This window comes from Periophthalmus magnuspinnatus, chromosome 17 (assembly GCF_009829125.3).
Source record: "Periophthalmus magnuspinnatus isolate fPerMag1 chromosome 17, fPerMag1.2.pri, whole genome shotgun sequence".
In the NCBI taxonomy this organism is placed as follows: domain Eukaryota; kingdom Metazoa; phylum Chordata; class Actinopteri; order Gobiiformes; family Gobiidae; genus Periophthalmus; species Periophthalmus magnuspinnatus.
Window position 1 is genome coordinate 2,608,216 of NC_047142.1, and position 23,375 is coordinate 2,631,590.

At 39.0% G+C, this 23,375-nt stretch overlaps 1 protein-coding gene across 1 annotated transcript; it reads right to left on the reverse strand.

Annotated features, from left to right (window-relative positions):
- Positions 1–5,761: 5,761 nt before the first annotated feature.
- Positions 5,762–23,144, reverse strand: LOC117385125 (desmoglein-2-like protein). The gene is made up of 14 exons (XM_033982398.2): positions 22,828–23,144; positions 22,507–22,593; positions 20,491–20,646; positions 20,102–20,240; positions 18,755–18,915; positions 17,599–17,733; positions 17,050–17,235; positions 15,757–16,031; positions 14,596–14,738; positions 13,423–13,647; positions 12,121–12,351; positions 10,806–10,933; positions 9,478–9,798; positions 5,762–7,798 (listed from the first exon to the last, which is right to left on the reverse strand). Exons 1-14 carry the CDS (start codon positions 22,870–22,872, stop codon positions 6,803–6,805), a joined length of 3,228 nt encoding a protein of 1,075 aa, XP_033838289.1. The 5' UTR covers positions 22,873–23,144; the 3' UTR covers positions 5,762–6,802.
- Between the last annotated feature and the right edge of the window lie 231 nt (positions 23,145–23,375).

Below are 23,375 nucleotides of genomic sequence, written 5' to 3' on the forward strand. Positions count from 1 at the left end.
AGTTCTCACATTGAAATAATTATAAAAAGAGCCAGTGTTTTGAACGGATCGAAAAGATTTGGATCCCATCAAGTCCCATCTCTGGTAGCACTTGGATTTCGCACTGAAAGCGATCGTAAAACTGATCGGTTGAAGTGTCACAACAGCAGAACAAAACGGAAAATCAAACTTCTGTTCCACAAATCCTCAAAGCTCTGACCTTTTGCACATTTTTCACAAACAAAATGAATCGTACTGACGCTAAAATCACCTGAAGTTTGTCTCCTGTGTGCTGCTCTGTGATTGGTGCGACCGCTCGGTTAAACCTACAGTGACCAGGACTCCAAACTACGGCCCAGGGGCCAAATGCGGCCCTCAGACCAATTCTTGCCGGCCCTCATGGCTCCTCCTAAAGTATTTTTTCGTACAAACCTGAATAACATCACACTACACTGTGACAGACCTAAAAATAATCTTCCGAGTCTTATTAAAGGTACAATGTCTCTGTCAAACCTGTGTTCAATCAGGTCTAAAACGAGACTAAACCAGGTCTAAAACGAGACTAAACCAGGTCTAAAATGAGACTAAACCAGGTCTAAAATGAGACTAAACCAGGTCTAAAATGAGACTAAACCAGGTCTAAAATGAGACTAAACCAGGACTAACTCAGGACTAAACCAGGACTAACTCAGGACTAAACCAGGTCAAAAATGAGACTAAACCAGGACTCCAAACTATGGCCCAGGGGCCAAATGTGGCCCTCAGACCAATTTCTGCCGGCCCTCATGGCTCCTCCTAAAGTATTTTTTCATACAAACTGAAGAGATTCTACTTCTATAACCTCAATAACATCACACTACACTGTGACACAGACCTAAAAATAACGTTCCAAGTCGTATTAAAGGTACAACGTCTCTGTCAAACTGTGTTAAATGCAGCGTTTGACTCTCTGTATCGACACTGGCCCTCAGCTTCAAACATGTTCCATCGCGCAGCCCTCGGGGAAAAAAGTCTGAACACCGCTGGTTTACACAGTCGTATTAAAGGTTCACTCACTTTTACATATTGTTCCTACTTAGATTATTACAACTGTTACTTCTGATGTTCCCTTTAATATCTCTAAAATAAATAGATAGATACTGTATTTTACTTTGTCCGGGGGTGCGACTTATACTCAGATGCGAGTGATTTGTTATTAACGATTTGTCGTGAGATCCAGAGTAAACTTGTTGTTGTTTTTTCTGCTTTATTTATATTCAGCCTGTTGTTCCACATTTTATTATTATTATTATTATAACTTGACTTTAAAGATAAAATGTCTGTTCTTCGTCTCGGATTTTGTAAAATAAATTTCCCCAAAAAATGCGACTTATATGTTTTTTTCTTCATTATTACGCAGTTTTTGGCGGGTGCGACTTATACTCCAGAGCGACGTATAGTCCGGAAAATACGGTAGAGACTGTAGATAAATAGATGTGCAGATCGATACGTAAAGAATAAGTCAAAAGGCATGATAAAAATGAGTTATACCACAGCACTATTCAAGTTTAAGGATATAAGACTCATTAAACTAAACATTTCAAGTTTAATCGAGCTACATTTTCAGTGTAATTAAACGTTTTATGTGTCTGTGTCTTTAAACGTAACGTATTTCCTCTCTTTTCACTCACAGCAGCTTCATTTCGTGTCATCCGTCTCGTTTGTCAGTCGTACCTCGGGGCTTTAGAGTTGAAATAGTTTTGACAGAAAAGTGTTCAGCTCCTGACCCAGAATGAAGCGTTTGACCCAGATGAGCCGTCAGACTTTTGTCAACTGATACGCCCGAGATGAATGTGTTTAGAGCAAGATCTGAACCCGGACTAAAGCGGGACTAACTCAGGACTAAAGCGGTCTAAAGTGAGACTAAACCAGGTCTAAAATTAGACTAAACCAGGTCTAAAGTGAGACTAAACCAGGTCTAAAATTAGACTAAACCAGGACTAAAATGAGACTAAACCAGGACTAAAATGAGACTAAACCAGGTCTAAAGTGAGACTAAACCAGGACTAAAATGAGACTAAACCAGGACTAAAATTAGACTAAACCAGGTCTAAAGTGAGACTAAACCAGGTCTAAAATGAGACTAAACCAGGTCTAAAACGAGACTAAACCAGGTCTAAAATGAGACTAAACCAGGTCTAAAATGAGACTAAACCAGGTCTAAAACGAGACTAAACCAGGTCTAAAATGAGACTAAACCAGGTCTAAAATGAGACTAAACCAGGTCTAAAATGAGACTAAACCAGGTCTAAAATGAGACTAAACCAGGTCTAAAACGAGACTAAACCAGGTCTAAAATGAGACTAAACCAGGTCTAAAATGAGACTAAACCAGGTCTAAAATCAGACTAAACCAGGTCTAAAATGAGACTAAACCAGGACTAACTCAGGACTAAACCAGGACTAAAATGAGACTAAACCAGGTCTAAAATGAGACTAAACCAGGTCTAAAATGAGACTAAACCAGGTCTAAAACGAGACTAAACCAGGTCTAAAACGAGACTAAACCAGGTCTAAAACGAGACTAAACCAGGTCTAAAACGAGACTAAACCAGGTCTAAAACGAGACTAAACCAGGTCTAAAACGAGACTAAACCAGGTCTAAAACGAGACTAAACCAGGACTAAAACGAGACTGAACCAGGACTAAAACGAGGCTAAACCAGGTCTAAAATGAGACTAAACCAGGTCTAAAATGAGACTAAACCAGGTCTAAAATGAGACTAAACCAGGTCTAAAATGAGACTAAACCAGGTCTAAAACGAGACTGAACCAGGACTAAAACGAGACTAAACCAGGTCTAAAATGAGACTGAACCAGGACTAAAACGAGACTGAACCAGGACTAAAACGAGACTGAACCAGGACTAAAACGAGACTGAACCAGGACTAAAACGAGACTGAACCAGGACTAAAACGAGACTGAACCAGGACTAAAACGAGACTGAACCAGGACTAAAACGAGACTGAACCAGGTCTAAAATGAGACTAAACCAGGTCTAAAATGAGGCTAAACCAGGTCTAAAATGAGACTAAACCAGGTCTAAAATGAGACTAAACCAGGTCTAAAATGAGGCTAAACCAGGTCTAAAATGAGACTAAGCCAGGTCTAAAATGAGACTAAACCAGGTCTAAAATGAGACTAAACCAGGTCTAAAATGAGACTAAACCAGGTCTAAAACGAGACTAAACCAGGTCTAAAATGAGACTAAACCAGGTCTAAAATGAGACTAAACCAGGTCTAAAATCAGACTAAACCAGGTCTAAAATGAGACTAAACCAGGACTAACTCAGGACTAAACCAGGACTAAAATGAGACTAAACCAGGTCTAAAATGAGACTAAACCAGGTCTAAAATGAGACTAAACCAGGTCTAAAACGAGACTAAACCAGGTCTAAAACGAGACTAAACCAGGTCTAAAACGAGACTAAACCAGGTCTAAAACGAGACTAAACCAGGTCTAAAACGAGACTAAACCAGGTCTAAAACGAGACTAAACCAGGTCTAAAACGAGACTAAACCAGGACTAAAACGAGACTGAACCAGGACTAAAACGAGGCTAAACCAGGTCTAAAATGAGACTAAACCAGGTCTAAAATGAGACTAAACCAGGTCTAAAATGAGACTAAACCAGGTCTAAAATGAGACTAAACCAGGTCTAAAACGAGACTGAACCAGGACTAAAACGAGACTAAACCAGGTCTAAAACGAGACTGAACCAGGACTAAAACGAGACTGAACCAGGACTAAAACGAGACTGAACCAGGACTAAAACGAGACTGAACCAGGACTAAAACGAGACTGAACCAGGACTAAAACGAGACTGAACCAGGACTAAAACGAGACTGAACCAGGACTAAAACGAGACTGAACCAGGTCTAAAATGAGACTAAACCAGGTCTAAAATGAGGCTAAACCAGGTCTAAAATGAGACTAAACCAGGTCTAAAATGAGACTAAACCAGGTCTAAAATGAGGCTAAACCAGGTCTAAAATGAGACTAAGCCAGGTCTAAAATGAGACTAAACCAGGTCTAAAGTGAGACTAAACCAGGACTAAAGTGAGACTAAATCAGGTCTAAAGTGAGACTAAACCAGGTCTAAAATGAGACTAAATCAGGACTAACTCAGGACTAAACCAGGTCTAAAATGAGACTAAATTCTGTCTCAGTCTAAGAAAAATGACCTCGATTAGTGATGTGCTGCTTCTAGTGTGTTTCTGTCTTATAGTGTGTTTGTTTCTGTTTTCATAAACAGTGTAAAAGTATTTTCAAAGTGAAAGTACAATAAAATACTCAACAGTACAACCACTTTTATTATTTTTTTATTTTCAAAAACATCTTCAACATTTGTTATTTAAACAATTCATAAAAATATAATTAAATCCCAAACCAGAAACAGCCCAAATCTCCACAGACGTGTTATTTTAACTTTTACTCCATCATTAACAAAAGATCTGTCTGTTATTAGCAAATATTTAAGCACAAGTACAAATAGAAATATATTTTATTTTACAAAAGAGTGCAACATTAGATAAAAAACACCCAGAACACTTGTATTAGTAGCTGTTTTTGTTTTTTTGGTCTTGTTCAAAGTCATTTATTTCTGTTCGTTTGTGTAAAATACTTTTGGCTGTGCTTCATTAAAGAGCATGAAAAAAAATGTTATAGGTAAAGTTTTATAATAACTACAGTTTAATGAGCTTTAAAAGACCAGACATGAGTTTAACAAAGATGATAATACTAACAACTAGCATGCTTATCACACACTTACTGATTATCGGACAGATACTTGTACATTATATCTGGACTGAGACACAATAATAATAATAATAATAAATCATTTAATCATTATCATGTTTGATTAAGGCCAATTAACTGCAGTTATTATAAAGTGGTGCCAAAATGTATTTATAATTAACACTATTTGCATAGAATCGAGCCGTATAAAAAAATGTTGTAAACTACTAAAGACGATCTCAAAATACAAAAAGTGCTTAGAAAATAAGTCATAGTTTTAAAACAACTATTTTTGCTCCTGCGATTCAGAAAATTCACACACGTTTTATCAGTCTCACCAACTTAAACTGTACAGAGATTTAAACATGAAAACTGCAGCCCCCAGGAGAAGAAATGAAAGGTCAAAGGTCAGGTGTATACGCGGGGTCAGAGGTCAAAGGAGTATGAGGATATGAGAGGTCAAAGGGGTTTAAGGGGTGAGAGATCAAAGAAGTACAGGGGGTATGAGAGGTCAAATGTTTATGAGGGTGTGAGAGGTCAAAGGTTTACGGAGGGTGTGAGAGGTCAAAGGGGGTTTAGGGGATCTGAGAGGTCAAAGGTTTACGGAGAGTATGAAAGGTCAAAGGTTTATGAGAGTGTGGAAGGTCAAAGGTTTATGAGGGTGTAAGAGGTCAAAAGTGTACGGAGGGTATGAGAGGTCAAAGGTTTATGAGAGTGTGAGAGGTCAAAGGTTTATGAGAGTGTGAGAGGTCAAAGGTTTATGAGAGTGTCAGAGGTCAAAGGGTTATGGGGTGTGAGAGGTCAAAAGTGTATGGAGGGTATGAGAGGTCAAAGGTTTATGGGATTATGAGAGGTCAAACATTTAGGGAGGATGTGAGAGGTCAAAGGGGGTTTAGGGGATCTGAGAGGTCAAAGGTTTACGGAGAGTATGAAAGGTCAAAGGTTTATGAGAGTGTGGAAGGTCAAAAGTTTATGACGGTGTGAAAGGTCAAAGGGGGTTTAGGGGATCTGAGAGGTCAAAGGTTTACGGAGAGTATGAAAGGTCAAAGGTTTATGAGAGTGTGGAAGGTCAAAGGTTTATGAGAGTGTGGAAGGTCAAAGGTTTATGACGGTGTGAAAGGTCAAAGGAGGTTTAGGGTATCTGAGAGGTCTAACGGATATACCGGCTGTGAGATCTCAAAGTTTTGTGTCCGTGTGAGAGGTCAAAGGGCACGAGGGGACAGGGGGTGGCGGTTCACTCGGGGTAATTATCCTGTCGTGCTGTAGGTCTGACTGGTTTGGCCTGGTGTTTATGTGGGCGTTTCTCCACAGTGAGGACAGTAAACACAGTGTTTTAGTCAAACAGATTCATCACGAGGAACAAACGCTGCACAGTCTGAGCGTCTTAAATGTTCTTAACGGAGCTGAGTAGGTTTTAAAAAGGATTAAAATCACCAGCATTACATTTGCTAACAGTAAAAGCCACATTTGATTTGAACATTTGAACATTTGAACATTTGAGCGCGTCAACCTCGTATCTGGGCACACAGTTAGTTAATGTTTACAGACTTTAAAACCGAAATCTTAATCATTAACTTCTACTGAAACACCAAAACTGCAAAGCTAATCTCAAGGCTGCAAAAACGCACGAACAAAAAACAAAAAAAACCCACAAATAATGGCAACAATGAACGTGTAATTCATGGAGCACAGCAGTGAAGTAAAAACAGTGCTTCTCAAACTGTGGTACACGTGTTTGCCTGTTTTAAAGTTCATTTTATCCACTTTTTGTTCCTCGTTTGGATTTTTTTTTGCGCAGAACTGCAGTGGGAATGTTGTAGTCCAGGTTTAGAACTGGTTTAGCGCTAGATTAGACCTTGAAATAGTCCCGTTATAGACCCGGTTTGGATCTATTTGTGGTATTTGGAAACGTCAGATCTTTTCTTCGGTGAAACAGGAGGTTTGAGAGTCACTGTTTTAAAATATTGTAACACATTGTGGCAGACAGACTTTGTGAATACAGCAAAAACAGAGGGCGCGCTATGCTAGGCTACGCTACGCTAGGCTACGCTACGCCCTGGATTCTCTAGATTCAGTGACCAAGACTTTCTTATGTTGCACAACGACTCTCTGACCTCCCTGAGCTTTGGGCATCGCCGGCAGCTCTAAATCCTCCATCGACCCCGTGGAACCCGACACACCGCCCACCACGCGCTGAAAACTCGCTGACCCCTGACCTATGACCTCTAAGCCCTGACCCGACGACCCATGACGGGAGTGAATAACGCTTTGTGCACCTTGCTCTCTCACCCCTCCCTCCTCCACCACGATCACCTGCTGCTGCTGCGACCTCACGGCGCTAGCTTGACCCGCCGCCGCCGCCGCCGCTCCCGACGCTACTCCCAGAACCACACCTTGAGAGCCCTGCAACCCGCCCACCTGCACCAACCCTTGAGTCAACCCCATCTGCCCCATTTGACCTACAGCGACCTGCCCCACCGGCGCCACTGCTTGCTGAGCGCCCCCCGCCACCAGCACCATCTGCGGCTTAGACTCCATCACGTACATGGGCGTGGCGGCGTAGTACATCGCCGCGGGCTGCTGGATGAGTAAGGTCTGAGTCGGCACCTGCACGTGGACGTTCGGCTGATTCCTTTCCGTGTGACGCTCCCGGATCAGGGTGGAGGAACCGGACGAGGTCACGTGGGTGGAATTCACGTTGGTGTGGGCGGAGTTGACGTTGACGCTGTCCCGCTCCCTGTCGCGGACGGTTTCGCTGTGCGTGTGGACGTGGGTGTGCGTGGAGGGGATGACCAGCGGCGCGGGAGGTTTGGGGGCGGGGAAGGAGACGCCGGAGTCCACGGTGTCGGTCACGATCGCAGACCCCTGGCAGATTTCGGCGAGCTTTTTGAACTTGGGTCCGAGGTCGTCGAGGAAGGAGAGGTCGTCGTCTTTCTCCAGGAGACTGCAGCAGCCCACCGAGCCCGCCCGGGACGCCCGCCCCTCGTAATCGTACACCAGGAAGGCGTCTTTTTGTTGGTTTTGCTGCGATTCGTGGCTGGCTTTCTGTAATGCAAAAAAAAAACGTAGAAATGTGTTGAGCAAAAAACAGTTCGCTTTGGATTTTTACTCTCTTAAAATGGCCCAAAAAAAAACAGAACTAGATCATTTTACACCATTTGTTTGGAGGAGTTTGAGGTCACGCTAATGCTAACAACTCCCACCATGCTAACTGTGCACTTCCTGATTCCAGACAATAAAGTTCACACAATATATTTCAGCTGGAGTGAGACAAATTTTGCGCAAATTCATGGGAAAAAAGTTGAGTACAAACCTTTTAATTCAACCCAGTGCGGCGACATTCCTGCTATTTCTCAAAAATTTATTTCAGCTGTTTTTTGTTTTTTTTCCTTGCTGCAATAAAAAGTTTATCTCTCCAAAGCAGGAAGTTTCAAAGTACTTAAAGATTCACACGTGGCTGTGCTAACATTACGGCAAAACTGGTTGACTTTGTTTAACTTGCAAAGTGCGAAGGATTAAGGACTGACATAAAAATTTAAACAGCATTCTGGATTTACGTGACGCCAAACACGCTGAAGGCTACGTTTATTTTCAGAGGCAGCGTTTATATTTACAAGTGCAAATTTCTCCCAAGTAGGTCTGGGAAATACAATTTTTTTTTACAATGTTCTATTTTATTTTTATTTGCTGTACATTATAAAAAATGTATAAATATTTCAATTAAAAAAATATTGCAAGAAATGATGTAAATTCTCCTATGAAATGTGTTAAAAATGGTAAAATTTGACCATTAAAATGACTTAAATTCTGTCTAATCTTTTTGTCAATTTGCACAATTTTAACATTTTGCATAAACCTCAAAACAACTAATTTGCATCATCATATTTCTACCCCTTAGAATTAAAATGTTCTATTCAATGTTTTTGTTGAAATGTACCGTATTTTCTGGACTATAAGTCGCACTTTTTTTCATAGGTTGGCCAGGGGTGCGACTTATACACAAACTTATAGGTGAAATATGTTTTTTTTTTCTGTATTATTGTGCATTTTTTGGCTGGTGCGACTTATACTACGGTGCGATTTATACTCAGATGCGATTTATATGTGAATTATATATATTTTTGTTCATTATTATGCATTTTTTGGCTGGGGCGACTTATACTCCAGTGCAACTTATATGTGAAATATTTGTTTATTTGTTTTTTTTCTTCATTATTGTTCTTTTTTTTAGCTGGTGCGACTTATACTCAGATGTGATTTATATGTGAAATATATGTTTTTTTTTCTTCATTATTGTGCATTTTTTGGCTGCTGCGACTTATACTCCAGAAAATACAGTAAGTATTTGTGTATTCTTGTTTCTGAACACCTGCTTTACACTATTATCAAGATTTTTTTGATTTTTTTCTCAGGTTTATATCAGCGCACTCTGGCAAAAAGTGAGATTTATTTACAAATGAAGTATTAACGTTTCAGCAACTAGTGAAATTCATGCTTTTTTTTTTTTTGCAGGACAGACAGAGTTTGGGAGTTTTTCTATTTTTGACTTTGACGAGCATTAGCCACGCCCTCTCCAACGCACCTGGCCTCAGAAATACGAAGCTTATCTTGAGTTTTATATTTACATTTTGCTCTTTGTACTTTTGAGCCTCAGTATCTCCAAAGCTGCACAGAACAATACATTATTCTAAAGAGACAGTTTATACTCTTTATCCTTTACTCACATTTAAATAATACTCTCCCAGGAAGCCTTCGGAGAGCGCCATCCCGTCAAACGCTCCTCTGCTTTGGGTCAGGTAGTGATCGTGTCCCGTCAGCGTCCCGCCCTGTGAGAAACCATGATGTCCGTGTCTGTTCAAGTAACTGTACTGGTTAAAATGGTCCATGTTCTCCGTCCAGGTGGAGTGAAGGCCTCCTCCAAACCCTCCTCCTGCCGCTGCTCCTCCTCCGCCCATCGCTGCACCTCCGCTCAGGTAGTTTATGTCTTTAGTGACCGGCCCGGGACCTCCGTCGACCTCCATGGGGGCGATGAGGAGAGGCACTTCCTGGAAAAAAAACAAAAAAAACAACAACAATTAAAATAAAATAATAATAAATAAATAAATCAAATAATAAAAAAAAAATAATAATAAAAATAAATAAATAAAATAAATAATAAATAAAATAAAATAAAATAAAATAAAATAAAATAAATAAAATAAAATAAAATAAAATAAAATAAAATAAAATAAAATAAAATAAAATAAAATAAAATAAAATAAAATAAAATAAAATAAAATAAAATAAAATTAAATTAAATTAAACAGAACAGAACAAAACAATTCAGTTCAATTACTGGGTTTCAGATCGTGGCTTAATATTACCGTAGTGGAAGTAGTACTCAATTGTGTTATTAAAGTAAAAGTACAGATATAATAGCAAAAAACACTCAAGTAAAAGTAAAAGTATCATATGAAAAATCTACTGAAGTAACAGTATTTATGTACCGGTTTCAAAATGTACTTAAAGAGCAAAAAGTAAAAGTATTTCATCCTGGTTTTGAAGCATTATGAAGCTTCAAATGTGGTACTTTTGATAAAGATTTGTGTTTTTTTAGCTTTTGTTTATATATTTTTGTTCTTGAACGTGGTAAAAATAAACCCTCGCCTTTTCAGCAGGTTTCAAACAATAAAAAACACTTTTACTTTTCAGCTCTGTTCAAAAATGGAGTAGAAAGTACAGATACTGCTCTTATATGTAGAGAAAATGTACTTAAGTAACGTACAGATACCTAAAATGTATACTTTTACAGTTATCGTTCTATAGTGAGATGAGAGTTAGACAAAAATGTGACTTAAGCTGCTCATTTTGTTGGATAAAAGAGAAACAACAGCCTTTAATATTATTTTTTTAGGTTCAGTCTGTAATACCAAGCCAAGTTACAGGCCACTCCCAGATTTTTTCAATGTATTTTAGCAAAAAAAATCATCTGTAATTGCAGTAACACTGGATAAAAATATATATATGTGAAGTTTGATGTTTGAATTCATAAATGTGTGCATAAACGAGGCACCTTGTCCTCTCCTTGTCCCTCGGTGTGGTATGAAATGAGCTGTTGTTTCGTTTCAAATGGAAGGGCCTTAAAATCCCCCAGAGCAGACGCCCCTCCGCACAGACAGAAGAGAAGCAGCAGAGGAAGCACTGAAACACACAATGAAACATGGGATTATTATTATTACTGTCCACATTTTTATTCACAGTATTTACAGACGCGTTCATTCACAGTCTGTGCATTTAACACGAGCTACACACCATGTTTGTGTTTTCTTGTTCTTCTCCTGTGCGTCATATTATCTGCTTTGTTTTTTTTATTTTTATGTGAAGCAATAAAAGTGTTTTTGTTTTCTTTTTTTTACTTTTACGTAAAGCACCAGGACTAAACATGGACTGAACCAGGACTGAACCGGGACTGAACCGGGACTGAACCAGGACTGAACATAGACTAAATCAGGACTAAACCAGGACTAAACTCGGACTAAACATGGACTAAATCAGGACTAAACATGGACTAAACCAGGACTAAACTCGGACTAAACATGGACTAAACCAGGACTAAACCAGGACTAAACCAGGAATAAACCAGGACTAAACCAGGACTAAACCAGGACTAAACTCGGACTAAACCAGGACTAAACATGGACTAAACCAGGACTAAATCAGGACTAAACCAGGACTAAACCAGGACTAAACCAGGACTAAATCAGGACTAAACCAGGACTAAACCAGGATTAAACCAGGACTAAACCAGGACTAAACCAGGACTAAACCAGGACTAAACCTGGACTAAACCAGGACTAAACCAGGGCTAAACCAGGACTAAACCAGGACTAAACCAGGACTAAACCAGGACTAAATCAGGACTAAACCAGGACTAAACCAGGATTAAACCAGGACTAAACCAGGACTAAACCAGGACTAAACCAGGGCTAAACCAGGACTAAACCAGGACTAAACCAGGACTAAAATGTGACTTAAGCTGCTCATTTTGTTGGATAAATAAGAACAAGAGCTTGATTTTAATATAATATGGGTTTTTTAGGTTCACTCTGTAATACCAAGCCAAGTTACAGGCCCCTCTCAGTTTTTCCAATGTTTTTAAGACTTATTTTTTCATATCCAGACAGTAAAATCAGTTCAGAAACGCTGTATTTACTTTAACTCTGCGTATCTGAACAGAACAAAAGTAAAGTTCATTTGGCACATACCAAAGCTCACTTCCAGTCGCACCTTTGCTCCACCCTTCTTAGTTACACTCTCCCTGTTCAAACTTGCTCCGTTTCCACGAAGAAGTAAAAGTAAATGATTCAGAACAACAGTTTGACACTCACGTAGAAGAAGGAGCAGCCCGAGCAGCAGCATGAGGATCCCCGACGGCCCAAACTCCACAGTCTTGGTGGATCGGGGTCGGCAGGTTTTAACGTTTTTCTCACACGCGCAGACGATCACATCCATCACCTCCGCCTCTCCACAGTCTTTGCCCTGCTGGTCTTTAATCTCCAGGGCGACTCTGTAGGTGCCCGGCCACAGGTTGGAGGTTTCTCGCAGAATGACGGAAGTTTCTGGAAAAAAAAAACCCACGAAAATATGTTGATTAAAAGATGTGCAGTGTTTTTGTGTGGTTTTTAAAAGGTAAAGAGGTGCAGTTCTATGTTTTATCTGCGTGGATTTGCATCGTAATCCCAGACTTTCCTCAGTCCAGAGCTGGAGGAAGTGAGCGTCTCCAAAGTGGAAAAAAAAACACTATAAAAATGTGACGTTTTACCTTGAAATAGGTTCATATTTCAAACAGAGAGACATGTTAGAGCCAAATGAGCCATCTCACACTGAGGACTGAACCAGGACTGAACCAGGACTGAACCAGGACTGAACCAGGACTAAACCAGGACTGAACCAGGACTGAACCAGGACTGAACATGGACTAAACCAGGACTAAACCAGGACTAAACCAGGACTAAACCAGGGCTAAACCAGGACTAAACATGGACTAAACCAGGACTGAACCTGGGCTAAACCAGGACTGAACCAGGACTGAACCAGGACTGAACCAGGACTGATCCAGGACTGAACCAGGACTGAACCAGGACTGAACCAGGTCTAAACCAGGACTAAACCAGGACTAAACCAGAACTAAACCAGGACTGAACCAGGACTAAACCAGGACTAAACCAGGACTGAACCAGGACTGAACCAGGACTGAACCAGGACTAAACCAGGGCTAAACCAGGACTGAACCAGGACTAAACCAGGACTGTTTTGATTTATTTTATTGTGACTTTAATGTCTTTCTTAGTCTGTAAACCTCTTTAAATCACATATAAACCTGTAACATCTCCATGGCGACAAAAGCAGGTCTGATCTTTTGTCCTCGTCCACACTTTGCACCGTTACATAAGCTCAAAAATATGTGTATAATAAAGCAGAAGCTGTGCATATTTCACCTCTAACAGTAATAAAACCCAACGATAAAGTAACTCCCCAAGAGACAAGTCCCAGCCTTAGTTTACAGCCCCTGAGATAAGATGTGTAGCGTCACGATCCGCCGTCGGAGAATCACCGCCGTTTGTTGATCCAATCGTCATAAAACATGATTTAACCTGCTGATCTGCTGATGAAAGTTCAAAAAGTCTTACCGTTGAGAGGCTCGATTGTCCATTTCCCTCCTGTAGTTTTAGATTCGACGATCTTGAACTCAAACGGGGCAGAGTTTGGAAATTTATCTACGTCGACGGCGGTGGCGTAAACGGACGTGTCCTCCAAACACATGGTCTGCGTGGTGGAGATCAGCTTCGGGCAGTTGTCGTTGAAGTCCTCCACTTGGATCGCGATGGTGCCCGTGGCGGTTTTGGCGGGAGAATCTAAAATATGATTCATTTTACGTTACGGCGTTTTAAAAGTGAGAAAAGCAGCGACATTAAAAAGGTCGATTTGAACGAACTAATGTCGTTTCCTCGTCACAAACAAACCTGGAGTTGTGTTTTTTGTTTTTTTTGTTTCATTCACACGTTTAACACACAAACCCTGCAGATTCAGATAGAAAACAGTCGGTTCCACCTTGTGATGTCATCGTGTGGTGATACAGGAAGTGCTCCGCTGTGTTTTTAAACTCCACACACCTTCATTTCTAGAATCATTTGGATCATTTCAGCTCTGGAATTACCAATTTCTACTGAACTAAAGGTAAAAAAAAGAGCTATTAACTTGAAAACTACCACTTGATGACATCACAAGGTGGAACAGAGCGTTTTGAGCTTTGGAAATGTTACAGACTAATAATAAATGAAACAAAACACAACTCCAGGTCTGTTTTTGAGGAGGTAACAACATTAGAACATGGATTAAAACTCAAGTCGAGTCAATTTTGTGTAATATAGAAACTTTAAGATAAAACCACAATGACCATGAGTACTTTTACTACTACTATGATCCAGAATACTATCAAAAATATTTCTGCTATAGCTCAGAATACTACAGAACACAGAAAACTAATAATAATAATAATAATAATAATAATAATAACATAAAAAATAAAAAATAATTAAAACAATTAAAAATAATACAAATAATACTAATAATAAAATCAAAAAATAAAAACAATAAAAATCATACAAATAAAAAAAATAATAATAATAAAATAAAAACAATAAAAATCATACAAATAAAAAAAATAATAATAAAAAAAATAAATAAATAATAGTAGTAGTAAAATTTAATATTGCTTTAAATCTGATAAAAGTCTTTTGATATAGCACTTTTAAAGTATTTTAAAAAGAAGTGCTATGAAGAAGTATTTTTTTTTCACTTACCATTTGTGATGCAGATAATTTTAGCGTAGTAGGTTCCATTGATCAAATGGATGGACTCTCGATCTGGCAACTTATTCAGCCTAATATCAGCTGTTTTTTCATCGATGATCAGCCAGTTGTCTTCATCGTAGATCTTTGCGTACCTAAAAATATTCAATTCAAATAACATTAGTCAAGTCTTCTACCTGATATCTTAGTGAACACTCATCTATCATGCAAAGATCAGATCTGTGCGATGGCGTCACCTACTTAGTCTCCGTAGAGATAAACAAGTTTAAAGGGGCTGTATATGTCTATCTTCTGTGGTTTCCTCATCACAAACAGACCTGGAGTTGTGTTTTTGTTTCATTCACACATGTTTAACACACAAACCCTGCAGATTCACACAGAAAACGCTCTGTTCCACCTTGTGATGTCATCGTGTGGTGATACAGAAAGTGCTTTTCTGTGTTTTTAAACTCCACACACCTTCATTTCTAGAATCATTTGCATCATTTCAGCTCTGGAAATGTCAATTTGTGCTGAGGTAAAAGTAAAAAACGTAGCTGTTATCGTGAAAACTACCACTTTGTGACATCACCAGGTGGATGTTACAGACTAATAATAAAGTGTTGCTCAAACATGTGTGAATGAAACAAAACACAACTCCAGGTCTGTTTTTAAGGAGGAAACAACATTATAACATGACTTAAAGCTTCACAAGAGTCAATTTTGTGTAATATTTTACCTTTAACAGCTTATAAAAACTGAAAACACAGCTGAAAACACTCTGTTCCACCTTGTGATGTCATCATGTGATAATACAGGAAGTAGGAAGTGCTCCGCTGTGTTTTTAAACTCCACACACCTTCATTTCTAAAATCATTTGGATCATTTCAGCCACTGGAATTTCCAATCTCTACTGATCTAAAGCTAAAAGTTCACTTGAAAACTACCACTTCATGACATCACAAGGTGGAACGGAGCATTTTGAGCTTTGGAGAATAATAATAAAGACAACTTCAGGTCTGTTTTTGAGGAGAAAACAACATTCTGACATGTCTTAAAGCTCAAATGAGTCTATTTTGTGTAATCTAGGACCTTTAGTGCGATACTGTGACACATTCCAGACCTTCCACCGTAAAAGTTACACATTGCAGCTTAAAAATCTTTCGTAAGTACCTGACGTTCGTAGCCGTCAGCCCCGTGTCCGTGTCTATGGCGGCGTACGTGCTGATGATGGAGTTGAGCGTGACTTGAGTGCGGTCTTCTGAAAGTGTCACGACTTTGACGCTCGGCTGGAATCGGGGGCCTTCTTTCTGGTTGACCACGTTGATTTTTATGGGGTATCCTTTCGCCACGAAGCCTCCTCCCCCTGAACTGCCAAACGCATACGCCGCCTTGTTACGCACAGACACCTCCAGGTTGACGACTTTGAGTTCCTCGTAGTCAACGGACTGTAATTAGAGTTGAAATTAAGTTTAAAAATGTGTTATTGTAACCAGAAACATTTTATTTTTATGATTATTTACAATTATTGACAACAAAAATGAACAAAAAGACAAATTCTAGGGCCAGATGTAACTGTAAGACGTATAAATGTAACTAAACGCAACCAAATGTAATGTAAATAAATGATTACATACTTTTCAATCTTGTAAATTAACCGTTTCTATATTTATTACTTATTGAAGTTACAGATTTTGCATATGAATTTGCATAGATATGAAAAAATGTCTGTGTAACTGTGTATCTCATGATCAACTGACATTTTAAGACAGTCAGACCTTTTAATTTACCTTGTCGCGGCCACATAAAATGACATGGCGGGCCGCATTTGGCCCACGGGCCTTGAGTTTGACACATGTGGTTTAATACAAGGTTAATGTGAATATAAATGACTAGATTATCAATAAAAACAACAACTTTGAATTTAAATTACTAATATACTAATTAAAAACTTTTGTTGTTACTATTATATGGCGGAAAGAATAATCACAATTTTTAATAAACCAAATATCATATTTTCTGGAGAATAAGTCGCACTTTTTTTCATAGTTTGGGGTGCGACTTATACTCAGATGCATTTTATATGTGAAATCTGTTTTTTTTTCTTCATTATCGTGCATCTTATACTCAGAAAAATACGGTAATCCCAGTCTAAAATGTTAAAGATGCAGTCTGTAACTTTTCTGATATCGCGGCGCCACCTGTTTGTGAAGATTTTATTGTTTATTATTTTATTATTATTTTATTATTGTTTTTTATTGCTTTATCTATGTATCTAACCTTATCTAACAAATGGGTGACGCCAGAAGGTGTATTTACTGGTCAGATCTGTGGAGACGCGATGTTTTTTCTACAGATTATTGTTATAGCGATGAAAACGTCAGAGAAAACTACACGGTGCACCTTTAAAACAGCTCTTTACAATGATCATTTGTGAGTTAAAATGTTAAAATGTGCGTTATTTACCTTCGTAATCATGATCACTCCCTCGTTTGTTTTAGGGTCCGTGGTGATGGTGAAATAACCGGCTTGGTTTCCGTCGGTTATTTCATAAACGGCCATCCAGTTCTCAGAGTACTGCAAGTCCAGGTCTATTGCTTGAATCCTCATCACTTCCACGTTCACTGTATTTTCCTCCACGCTTCCCTCGTACTAGAATAAAAATAAATGACAACAACGAACCAAATAAGAACAAATTACGCAAAATTTACTCTTGTGAAGCTTCAAGTCACGTTCTGATGTTGTTACGTCATCAAAAAACAGACCTGGAGCTGTGTTTTATTTCATTCACATGTTTTAGTAACTCTTTATTATCAGTCTGTTACATTAGCTTAGCTCAAAACGCTCTGTTCCACCTTGTGATGTCACCAAGTGGTAGTTTTCTATGCTAAATCTGCAGGTTTGTGTGTTAAACATGTGCGAATTAAACAAAAAAAACACAACTCCAGGTCTGTTTTTGATGCGGAAACAACATTAGAACATGTCAGAAAACAGCGTAATACGGATATGACGTACAAACTCTTTTTCCAGAGTGGGAATATTGTCGTTTATGTCCAGGATTTTGATCTCGATTTCGCCCGTTCTCACGTTTCCTCCAGGGTAGCCGTTCAAATCTGCAACTTGTATCATGAGCTTGTAAATGTCTTGAGTCTAGAGAAGAAAAGCAAATGAGCCAATGCATTAGACAGATTTATATTACTCTGTTGATACTTTGCAGCTGATGTCAAAAACGAACGTTCTCCGGGGAATGGCTAACGCTAACTAGAGGCACTGCTCCGTCTGAAGCTGTTACTCGACTTAAGACTTTAATCTTTGCACAGTCCAACTATAAGAACTGACTTAGCCGGAACTACAACGGAGGAGCTGATTCGCGCTGTTAAACAAGTCGCTCTCAAATAATATTACCGTCACGCGCTAGCTAGCATTAGCCGGCGCATGCATCGATCACAGACTCGCGTTGTTTAGATACATTTTGTACGTTATCTTGAGTTTTCAAACAATTTAAAGACGCGTCATGTCGTGTTTTGAAATAAATAATTTATGGCTGGTAAACGATAATATTTCAACCAAAAAATAAAGTAGAATTATCCTCAAAAAACAGCAATAAATAAATAATTTGATTGTGTCATTTAAGTTCAGAAATCAATCTTTTACAGCAGCGGCGTCAAAATCAAATTCACAGGGAGCCAAAATTAAAAACTGAGACAAATTCACAGGCCAAACTCTGTATTTATTCGAAAATTGACGGTACCTGATGTGTAGCATTCAATAAATAAAATAAATTATGTCTCTCTCGCTAATGAGCGTCAACAGAAAAGGAGGGGCACTTACTGGTCTCTACAACGCGCCAGCGCACTAGCAAAGCATTCTGGGATTTGTAGTATTAGTGGTGCATGCGTTATACACCGGTAGGCAGCTCTAATGCACGTTTGATATGATGTCACGGGCCAAATATAGTTAAACCGTGGGCCAGATTTGTCCCCCGGGCCTGAGTTTTGACATATGTGTAAATCTTATCATATTGCAGGAAAAATATCCAAAGATTTCCCACCAGTGCAAAGGAAAATCCCTACGATAAATCTGGGCGGTGACAGAGCTACATGCCCCTCCCCCCAAATGTGACGTCAGAGCAAAATATCAGTACTTCATATGATTCGTAAAAACATCTGACCTCTCTGTCCAGTGTGTTCCTGGACACCATGATCTCTCCCGTTTGTGCGTTTATGGAGAACATGCTGGAGGAGCTCGACCTCACGATGCTGTAAGCGATCTGTGAGTAGACGGTGTTTTCTTCATCCGCGTCGGTGGCGATCACTTTCATCACAAAGGTGCCTGAAAACGTCGAGTAAAAAGTGAGTTTAACAGAATGAACTTGTGAAATGATTTGAGTTTAGACGTTTGGCGTGATTCCCTCAGGTCTGATCCACAGCAAAAGACGAAGTTTAAATCTGTAAACTGGACAAAACGTCGTAGGAGTGGAGACGTTTAGCTGCTCGTTTAAGCTGCTTCTTCAGTTCTGGTTGGATAATATTCTATCTGAAGGGAGGAGCTAACGACACTGAAGCTAACGCACCCGTTTGTTTAGAGTTTCTGTTTGTTGCTCGGTCTAATGAGCTCGAACTGTGCCTGAGTCATATTTAGTGTAATCATTCAGGCCCTTAATGGTTTCTGTCATACCTATTAGCATACAGGCTAGTACTATTGTTCTCTTTGTTTGGGGTGCGCTCAAACTTCTCAGATCCATCTATAATCAAGCACAAACGCACTCGATAAAAACCCCGTCATTATCACCCCTGTCACATCCTGAGTAAATACAAAATGTTCAGTTACGACAATTTAATTCTGTATTCAAATCTAAGAAATGTATTCAAAGTTGTTAATAATGCAGCTCCACCTACGTTGAAAAAATGTATTAAACTTTCTTCCGAATAAACCCCTCGATCACTCGGTCTCTGTGAACCGAAAGCCTTTGCTGCGTCGCTTTTTCATTTCAAACCATCAGAGAATCAGCTCCAGACTCTGAAACCGTCCGTAGATTTGAATAATTTGACTAGAAATTTGAAAAAGTACATTGTAGATAATCAAATGTGTCCACTTCAGTTCTTTTTCACTGTAAAAACCTGCACATAATTGATTTTTAAATTGGTTTGGATTGAAGGAAACATTCTGTATTGGACATTTATCGTATTTTCCTGCTAATTTTAACGATGAACTGTTAGCGTTTTAATGTAATTGTGTTGAAATGTGTATTTTAATGTTTGTTCACCTGTCCACAGAAAGCAGCAGCAGCTAAATCTGGTACAAATCATCTTTTCTTTTGTTAAGATTAATGAATTTGTGCACGGTCCCTGACAAATAAAGAAGAAATATAGGTCTGTGAATGAAGTAATCTGACCAGAACTGAAGACGAGCAGCAGAACGTCTTCACTCCTACAACGTTTTATCCAGTTGACGGATTTGAAATCATCCTGTGCTACGATTTTATTTATACTTATTTAAATCTGAAGTCTCGTCTCACCAGCTGCGCTCGATTCCTTGACGGAGCCGGTCTGTAGTTTGACCACAGGAGCGCAATCGTTCTCATCCAGAACTTTGATCACGAGCGGGATGTCCTTCTCAGCGCGGCTTCCATTCATAAACGTCGCCACGCCTTTCAACTACCACAAAAACAATTATGAACGACTGTAATTTTCTGGCAAATGCGCGTCAGCTTCATGATTCCACGGAAATACAAAGTTAAAACCACATTTTGGAACATTGTCCATGGAGATAAATGTGTTTCATTTCATACAGTGGAATTTAAAAGCTGAGGGGAGTCTGTGTAATCGCTCAATAAACACAAAAAACAACAACACAAGCCAGAAAGTCACACCCTGTAGCTTTAAATAATGATGTCACTGTGCTTACGTCATAGGAGGCGATTTCCTCTCGGTCCAAAATCACAAAGATTTTGACGTCTCCCGTCTCAGAATTGATGCCAAATCTATTTTTCGGCTCCAGGTTGACACCGGGGCCTTCGAGCGAATAAAGGATTTTAGTGAAATTTTCTTTATCAGAGCGAATCTAAGGAAACAAAAAGAACATTTGGTCAAACACAAGAGATTTCTGAGCATGACAATATATAAACTACGCTGAGTGATTCATCTCGTCTGTCATGAAAAGTTGGATTCGTACGTCAAGTAAACAGTAGCAGTGAAGGTAGAAACACGCTGTCAACAACATCTTTTTCCTTAAAATGTCATGGATAATAATAGATAAAGTGTAGTTTATCAGGGGCGGTGTCAGGACGAGGCTTAAGGGGGCCCTAACCTCACCTAGAGTGGCCCCCCCATCGCTCCCCCAAAGACTTTTCCTTTTAAATTTGATTAAAAATGTTCAAATGTCAAACGTAGAGTGTTCAAACGAGATGACAATAAAATAAAGGACTCCATATTTAGGTTTTATAAGTAACTACAATGGGATAACTACATTTAAATTAGCTTAAAACAGCGAAACGAACATGTTAAAGGGAGTGGGGTGTACGCTTCCTCACTTGAATTTGATTAAAAATGTTTAAATGTCAAACGTAGTGTTCAAAATGGCACTACGATAAAACAAAGGACTCCATATTTAGGTTTTATAAGTCACTACAGGAGCTAGCTACATTTAAATTAGCTTAAAACAGCCAAACGAACATGTTAAAGTGAGTGGGGTGTACGCTTCCTCACTTAAATTTGATTAAAAATGTTCAAATGTCAAACGTAGAGTGTTCAAATGAGACGACAATAAAATAAACGACTCCATATTTAGGTTTTATAAGTCACTACAGTGGGATTTTAAATTTAAATGAGCTTAAAACAGCAAAACGAACATGTTAAAGGGATGGGGGGCACACTTCATCGTTAAAAAGCTCAAAATTAACATGTTAAGTGAGCGCCCGCATTGAAAACTTTAGCCCCCCTGAGCTCCTTCAACTAAAAATATCCAGCACCGCCCCTGATCATTATTAATGTTTGTGTAATCCTTCAGTTGAGCGGGTCTGATTCAAAGCAAACGAACATTTAAATGATGTAACTGGACTAAAAAATGAATAAAACATTTTGTCCAGTGGATTTTTCATTTGATTTCATTATTAATGTTCTTCATGTCGGAAAATAGGTTATAGTTTTTGTCAAATCCACACATTTTAAGCTGTTAAAGGTAAAATATTACACAAAATTGACTCTTGTGAAGCTTTAAATCTTGTTATAATGTTGTTTCCTCCTTAAAAACAGACCTGGAGTTGTGTTTTTGTTTCATTCACACATGTTTGAGCAACATCTCCAAATCTCAAAACGCTCCGTTCCACCTTGTGATGTCACGAAGTGGTAGTTTTCAGGTTAACAGCTACGTTTTTTACTTCTACCTCAGCACAAATTGACAATTCCAGAGCTGAAATGATCCAAATGATTCTAGAAAAGCAGGTGTGTGGAGTTTAAAAACACAGTGGAGCACCTTCTGCATCACCACACGATGACATCACAAGGTTTAACAGAGCGTTTTCTGTGTGAATCTGCAGGGTTTGTGTGTTAAACATGTGTGAATGAAACAAAAACACAACTCCAGGTCTGTTTGTGATGAGGAAATTGGAACATAGATCAGAAAATAGAGTAAAATGAGCTTTTTAAGATCAATTTTCATCACTTTTTTTCAAGTAAACACACTATAAACTGATGTACAGCAACTGCCAGAATTTAAAAACTTGTGTTATTATAGAGTAAGGAGCATATTCATCTTTTTTCCATGTATTTGTAATCTTGATAATCTTTTTCCATAGCTATAGTTGTGAGTTGATTAAAAGTCTATGTCTCCAAACCATATAATCGTTCACTTTTCCGCATACCAGTTCCAACATGTCACCTTATTATTTCAACACATTAAAAAACAAAGTTAAAAGGTACGTACCCTGGCAATGTAGGGTTCTCTCCTGTAGTCATAGTTCTCTAACAGTTTTCTGGGAGCGATGGCCCACTCCGCATCAGCCAGGAAAAACTAAGGACATTTTGGCACAAGTTAAACACAAAGCGCGTGAAAAAAACGTACAATTTGTCACTTGTATCCAGTACTTTTTGAGAGTACCGTTCTTACAATCCTTTATTCCACTCTTACGATGTTTATTTAACAATCCCAGGTTAAGTTTTTAAAGTTTTAAAGCCAACCCCACCTGCCAAAGTCCCGTTAACCCTCGAATAAACCTCATGCGTAATGCGTAAAAGTCGCTCTTACCGTTAAAACCAGGAACAAAAGCGAGTATTTCAGGCACTTCTCCATCGATATGGGAAGTTTTGCTGGGTTTAGTTGCTGTGAAACGCTGCTGGCTTTTATGATACGCGCTGTCGTTTGTTGCTTTGCTGCTTTGGCTCAGACTTTGACCCTGTACTGGAGCGAGGACGAACTGTAGAGCAGACGAGGAGAAAGGACCCGCCTTTTGCTGACTCTCTCACTCAGGCTTTTCCTGATAACGGAGGCAGAAAGGAGGGGGTTTTTACGTGCTCTCTCCACGCCAGGGCATAGCTGTCGTGTTTGTCTGTAGCCTATTGTTTGAGCCACGGATTAAACAGGTGAGCTGGCTTTACAAATCAAACCAACACTGTTAATAAAACCAAACGAGAAAGACGCGTTTTAGGGGCAGAAATGGGAGAACTCCTGCGTTTTGACACAATTAAACAAAGATGTGCTGATTCTACACTGGCTCAAACTGACTTTATCATTTTATTTAGTTTTATTAAACGTGCACAAAGTTGTAAAGCTCTATTTTTATCTGTAGTTTTCTC